Source organism: Lactuca serriola, chromosome 9 (genome assembly GCF_051521515.1).
Source record: "Lactuca serriola cultivar US96UC23 chromosome 9, Lser_US96UC23_V15, whole genome shotgun sequence".
NCBI lineage: Eukaryota > Viridiplantae > Streptophyta > Magnoliopsida > Asterales > Asteraceae > Lactuca > Lactuca serriola.
Genome location: NC_136416.1, coordinates 109805567 through 109813016, shown reverse-complemented (window position 1 = coordinate 109813016; position 7450 = coordinate 109805567). Strand labels below are relative to the sequence as shown.

Below are 7450 nucleotides of genomic sequence, written 5' to 3'. Positions count from 1 at the left end.
GAAATCTATTTATGGATTGAAACAAGCATCTCACAGTTGGAATCTTTGTTTTAATGAGAAAGTCAAAGAGTTTGGCTTTTTGAGAAACGAAGATGTGTCCTGTGTATATGTTAGAGCTAGTGGGAGTATAGTTAGCTTTTTGGTACTATATGTGGATAACATACTACTCATAGGAAATGACATCCCAACTTTGTAGGAGGTTAAGTCCTGGCTTGGGAAGTGTTTCGCTATGAAGGACCATGGAGAAGCTTTCTATATCCTAGGGATAAGGATATTGAGAGAAAGGAGTAAAAGACTAATTGGACTTATTCAAAGCACCTATGTAGACAAAGTGTTAAAAAGGTTCAACATGCAGAATTTCAAGAAAGGTGACTTACCGATCCGGCATAATGCCAAACTGAGTAAGGCTCATAGTCCAAGTGCAGAGGCTGAGATAGTTGACATGAGTCGATTACCACATGCTTCCGTTGTTGGCTCGATCATGTATGCTATGACTTGTACCCGCCCTGATGTGACCTTTACTTTGAGCATGGTCAACAGATATCAGTGGAACCCTGGGAAGGCTTACTGGACTGTGGTGAAGAACATTCTCAAGTACCTATGGAGGACTAAGGACTGGGTCCTTACTCTTAGTGGGAGTGATGACTTGAGAGTAGTGGGGTATAGTGACACTAGCTTTCAAACTGATAAGGATAATTTCCGCTCTCAGTCAGGCTGGGTCTTTACCATGAATGGAGGAGCGATTACTTGGAAAAGTTCCAAGCAAGAGACAGTAGCTGATTCGACATGTGAATCAGAGTATATAGCAGCGAGTGAAGCAGCAAAGGAGGCGATATGGCTGAGGAACTTCATCGGAGACCTTGGAGTTGTACCAGCTATAACGAAGCCTATGGAGATTTTCTGTGACAACAATAGTGTGGTTGACTTAGCTAAGGAACCGAGAGATCGTGGAAGATCCAAACATATTGACAGAAAATATCACTTCATAACACATAAGATAGAAGAATGACTCCTCGTGGCAAAGAGGATATCGTCAGAAGAGAACCCAACAGATCCCCTCACGAAGGGACTGACTAGGGTTAGGCATTTGTATCATGCGAGGTGCATCAGGCTAAGGGACGATATTAGTTTTACACATTAGATAGCTCTGAAACTTGTAAAATGTATTTGACATTTGATGATTGAATAAAAGTTGTTGTTTATTTATAAGTAAGGTGTTGCTATCTTATGTTAATTGTTTGCTATTGTTTCAATTTTGCATGTTTTGACTTCCAGAATAATTACTTTATTCAAATTCTCCACAGTCAGTCATATGTTGGAAGTAGGTATGAATCAAGACTATCATGAAGTTTGCTTGTAGATGTTTAAGGTGTTGGACATAACAAGAGTTGCTACAACATTCATGAGTGGTCGTTAGTTCTGAGTATTATATTAAACCCACGCTCACTTGTATCACTTCATGGAATTTATCTCGAGTGATTGTGAGACGGTGATATCATATAAGTCTTCAAACCTAGAGATATGAGTTGGTTGTGCATGGATTGTACGAAAACGCATCAGTAACTTGATGTTATAAAACGTGCCTTTGTGTATGTTTCAACAAGTAGTATAATAAGCATATGAGTCGAAGTTTATTTGTTCCTTTTAGTCCTTGGAGGATTAAAAGTGATATATGGGCCCCTCGATGATTTTGTTTTGGCCTATGTATCGGGCCCGGTCAAAACCAAATTGATGTGTTCAGTTTAGTTCTATGTTAAACAAATTGGAAATCGGTAAACAAACTACTGGACAATAAGTACGACATTGTTCCATCTATTTGTCTGGCTTATATCTAGAACAGAGGATTATATGATCACTTATCTAAAATGACATTTCATAGTTTACTAGAGTTTTAAGAGCTACGATTGTTGATCGGTTCCTGAAGTCATATTATAGTTATTAGACTTATCCAAGTAGGAGACTGTTGGATAAGGTGTCTAAGTCTGTAACTGTATCTGGTATGTACTTGACCCGACCAGGCATGGTCCATTTGGGTTGCACTTCACAGAAATAATTTGTATGGATAATCTTGTGAGAATAGTATGTTTATGATTTAATAATATATTATAAGTTATAATATATTAATATGAAATCATATTATTTAATTAGTATTGATCAAGAATTAATTTGGAGTTAACTTAGTGATCAAATGGAACTAATTAAATATGGACTCTTATATATATATATATGTATATATATATATATATATATATATATATGGAATGGGGCCAAGTTCATTTAGGATGGGCTAAGCTTGCATGGATAGTCCATGAAGTTTTTATCCCATGGATCCTATGGAATTGAAAGGTCATGAGTATTGGGGTTTACATGAATATAACCCTAATCCTCCATACTATATAAAGAGGTCTTTGGCACACAAAGTGGCACTAGTGTGTGTGAGAACATAAGTGTGGCCGATTTCTACTAAGTGCATACTATTCTATCAAGTTTCCAAGTTGGTTTGGTGATTTGTGACACCACTTGAGGCATCCACATTATTGGTGCTAGGCTATCAAGACTCCAAGCAATCAACCACAAGAAAAGGTATGTTATTCTACTAAAGTTTTTATATTACAAGTACCCCATAACATGCTAGTTAGGTTGAGAAACTTGGAAAATCAAAATTGCATGTATAATAAAAAAAACATAGATCCAAGGTTTCTAGGGTTGCATGTACACCATAGGAGTGTTAGAATGCTCAAAACTCATCAACTCTTTCCTCCATGGTCAATTGATATAATTAATTCAGAAAGAAGCCACTGATGATTCGAGTGTTTATTGGCCTAAGCTTACAGTATCTTTTGATCCGAATAACGAAGTGGAATCTCAATTTGCTTTTCCCATCACTCATAGGGCTTTTATGTTTGGGTGTTTTAAGATGATATAAAAGGCTTTGATTTTTGACAAAGCGGTGAATCTGAAACTCTTCAATATCTACTTGAAGTATGCCAAGCCTTAGTATTAGACTTGTAGCTCAAAGAGAATTATGGGTTTGAAGGTTTTCTCAGCTGTACCGACCGAAGATTTTATGAATATAAAGTTCAAGGGATTTTGGGGATTCCATAAAGTTTTTGATGAATTCACTTTGGCAGACTTGCCGTTTATGAATCCATACGATTGGATCTTTTTGCTCAACATTGTCCTGAAAGATGAAAAGAAATATGAGCCTATCGTCACCCGTCTGAAAATGATGATCATCTGCTATATTTTATAGATTGCAAAGATTAATGTGGAGATAACGTTGGTTTTGAAGAAAAGGCACATTCTAGAACCCAAAGAGGAGGCTAAGGATATTCAGAAGCTAAAGTTGGGAGTTATTTGGAAAGAACATTGTAGCGTTATGTATAATCGAAAGGTTGGTGATACAGTTCAGAGGATTATGTTCTTTTTACGAGGAAAACATCTCTACTCAACTTCCACTCTGAAGACTATTCTCTTAATGGTTTAAACATACAAGGCGAACACAACAGCGGATCTGAAATGCTTCACATATATGATCAGATGGTAGCTCGATGTCTGAAACGTTCTTCTGAATTTGATGCCCAAATTGTTCAACGCACAGCGAAGAAAAGAATAAAGACTCACCTTCGGAATTTGACACAAATGGGGAGATTGTTGGGTTTAATAGTATTGTGTCAAATGTATGCATATAATAGTTTATTTTATTCCGGTTTGGGCCTGTCCATTTACAACTTAGCTATATAGTCCATCATTATATATATATATATATATATATATATATATATATATATATATTGCATTCATGTATCATTAGGGTTAATGCTTTCCAGCCCTAATTTCTGTTTGTATGCTCTTATAGAGAAGTTCTTGAGAACTCTTCTAGAGTCAATTAATCAAAGCATTAGGCACAATTTTGATCTTTGTTCCTTGTCATTTAATTCACGTTCTTTATTATAGAATCTATCGATCTTAATTTTTATTCTAACAGGTTTTGTGTGTCGTTTGTTACACAAACAGACAGTACCAAATGATGCGACCTTGGCTTCAACCACCGACTCTCGGAGTGTTGAATATCGTCAGAGGGATCTTCAAAGTCACAACAAGCATGGCCGTCAGCACTTCTTGGGAAGATGCTTCGTGGTCAAGTCAGTGGGAAATATCTGGGTGAGAGTGATGGGAATTGAGAGATATCACTTACTTCTCAAGGCGGAAAGGAGGCCCTATAATATTAAAGATCCCCGTTGGTCCATACAGGGGACAATGACTGTAGTTCCGACAATATTCGTTACCCTGACGGGCTAATCGTGTCGCATACTGTGTCGAGGACAACGATTGGCTCAGGCGGTAATGCTATGGACATACTCTTTGTCGCCTAGAGTCGTAAATTTCCTGTAGTGGAGGTGCTCTTGAAGGGACCGGACCTCTTGCACGGGCATCCCACCCTGAAGGGACGCCCGGACGCTGGAGCTCTGCTTAGGCATCCAGACATGGCATGGCTAAGCTAACTAGAGGGTCCTTCGGGCTAGAGATCCTGCTCTTATCCCGCGTTGGGAGGCGTGTCGTCAATAATAAAAATAAAAATAAACGTTTATTTTTTAGAACAAGTCTAAATATTTTGATATGTTTACGAAATATTCATAAATTAATTTGTCATCGACTGAATCAGTAAAAAAAGATCAGAATGCAACCTTCTATTGGGTTCAGAAATTTTTTGTGGAAAAAATAATAATTTAAGACTAATTCCTAAGATATACTGAAATGTTTTTAAAAAATTCCAAAATATATTTGTATGCAAGAGAGCTTTTAGGTCAACCCTTTAGTTTATATTTAAATTTTATAATATGGTAAATGAAAGTAGCATGGTCTTGGTCTTTTTAGAAAATAATATTTAAATTGTGGTCATATATTTTAAATAAATTAATCTACATCTATATATTATATATAATATATAATATAAAATAAGGATTAAAACTGAACTATTTAATAAAAATATATAAAAGAAAAAGAGACATGTTGAAGAGCTACGATTTATATAATTTTTAAATGTTAAAATATTAAAAATGATGGAGGTGTGTAAACTAACCAATTTTAAAAATTATTTTCAGAATCCTATGTGGCAAAAGTTTTCAAAGCAACATGTTTCTAGAATATAAACCAACTACTTTTTAGAAAAAAGCAAACACCAACAAACTTTACATCAATGTAGGGGTTAACTAACATAGGATATTCATAATTTTAGTATTAAATTGTCGTTTTAATATCCATATGGGATTAGAATAATGAAAACGATGTTATTTTAATTTAAAAATATATACAATCATTTATTCGTTCGTTCTCATTCACAAATATAACCCCTCCTACATCCCCACCAATTCCCATCCATACCTAAAGTAATCCAAACCAAACCACCACGTCTATTTCTAAATCATGTCCACAAGTCTCGCAGACATCCATCCACACATCGTTCAGACTCACATCTTACCACGTCTCGATGGTCCATCTCTCTTGTCCACGGCAACCGCATCCTCATATCTACAAACCCTATGCACCGATGACAATCTTTGGTCTCATATCTGCAGATCAACATGGCCTTCAACCATCGACCCACGTCTGGATCACCTCATCTCCACCTTCCCCGCCGGTCACCAATCTTTCTTTCAAGACTCTTTTCCGGCTCTAATCACCGACGTCAACCACTACAACACCATTCTTCCCTCCACCTGGTCTTCTTCAAAACCAAATTCATGGTCATGTTCATCTCATCCTTGCCCATCTGAACTCATCTCAGCCATTGATATATGCTACCAAAACGACATTATTTACTCAAGAGTTGAGTTCACTGATACCACACATGATTTTCTTTGGTCTCCGTTTTGGGTTGAATTAAAGGACGACCCACCTATCAATAGATTGATACCTGGAATCTCCAGATGGATCGACCTGAAAGTCGACGAGCTTTTAGGAGCCAACAAAGCAACATTATCACACCTGAAAGAATCTCTTACATTAAGCTGGATATTAATTGACCCGACCCGGAAACGAGCAGTTAACTTATCAAGCATGAGACCGGTTAGTGTAATGCAGCACTGGATGACTAATGATAGCCTTCTTGAGTACGTCACCGTTTTACCCGGGTGTTCTCTGAATGACATGGTACAATGTAGAATAGAGGTGGCATTGGGGGTGGGTGGTGGAGGGGTGGGATTGTACGTGAAAGAAGTGGTATTAAAATTTGAGGACTTGCATTGTAGTTGCTTAAATGGAAGGGAGCTTTTCGTAATTTTGGAAAGGGTAATTTGGGAAGAAAGTAATGTGAGAAGGAAAGTGGTGGAGGATGATGAGGAGAGATGGAGGTCTTATAGGAAATTTAAGGAGATGAAAATAGAGAAAATGGCATGGGTAAAAAAGGAAGAAGAAAAGAGGGAGTTAGCCGTTAGGGTTAATTGTATTGGCATGTTGGTTTTTGTTTATGTTTTCTGTTTATTGTTTAATTATATAAAGCATACTCAGAGATAATATGAAAAGTTATATACTATAATAAATTGTAAAAAACTCTTTTCAAATTAAGGTTATTGTGAATTTCAAATGATGAAAATCAAATTTTAAAACACTTCAATAATAAATGATATAAATGATCATATATATTGGAACTTTGACTTTTTTGAACAGATTTTGTTACTTAAGTTACCATGATCCTCAATCGGCGCCGTAGTTTCCATTCTATTGCAATTTTGCCTTTTGCTACACTCCGATCCCGGTTAGTCAGTTTCGTTTATTAATTGGAACTCCCTTAAATGAGTCGTGTGGTTGTCATGTTCTTCACCCTTCTTCCATTCCAAAACTAACAGACTAAGATGCGATGTCTACAGCCTACAAGATCCTCTAATACCTTCGGTAAACATTTTTAGGAAAACCATGTAATGTGCGATTGTGTTTATGTAGTCAAAATGAAGACTTCTACAGGATGTTCATGAAGAGCCCTAACTTATTGGTAGATTCATCTTCCCTAAGAATTTGTGTTTTGCCTGGGGTTCTTTAATGGAATGTACCATTCCTTATTCATGTAGGAGCAATCTGACTTGTAATTACTTAAATGGCTTGAACCAGAACTCCCTTGCAAGTGTTATAAGATTTGTCTAAATAACATGAACATGAAATTATAGGATTGTCATTGCGTTATAACATTTGAAGAGGATGACGTCAAAGCATGGTTTAAGGAAGAAAGGGATGAAGTGAAGCAGATGTTAAAGCAAAGCAGGTAGTTGAATTTTGTTCTTGTACAAGTCATTCTATTCTTGGTGTGTTATTTAGTTATTGTCAAGTTAAAACTCATTTCTTGTTCCTTGTTTGGTTGTGGGCTTAGGGCAGATCTACACAATCAACTATCCATTCGATCTTGGTTCATATATAGCTAGTATAAACTAAGTGGTCATAGAAGGAACTGATATTA

General features: G+C 36.5%; 1 protein-coding gene across 1 annotated transcript; it reads left to right on the top strand.

Annotated features, from left to right (window-relative positions):
* Positions 1 to 5353: 5353 nt before the first annotated feature.
* On the top strand, positions 5354 to 6568 carry LOC145072035 (F-box protein At2g27310-like). Its single transcript, XM_079018402.1, has one exon. The coding sequence runs from the start codon at positions 5428 to 5430 to the stop codon at positions 6514 to 6516; it is 1089 nt and encodes a 362-aa protein (XP_078874528.1). The 5' UTR covers positions 5354 to 5427; the 3' UTR covers positions 6517 to 6568.
* Positions 6569 to 7450: the final 882 nt, after the last annotated feature.

Bases quoted from the DNA above. Each gene is read 5' to 3' on its own strand.
- LOC145072035 (XM_079018402.1), top strand. From the start codon at position 5,428: ATGTCCACAAGTCTCGCAGACATCCATCCACACATCGTTCAGACTCAC.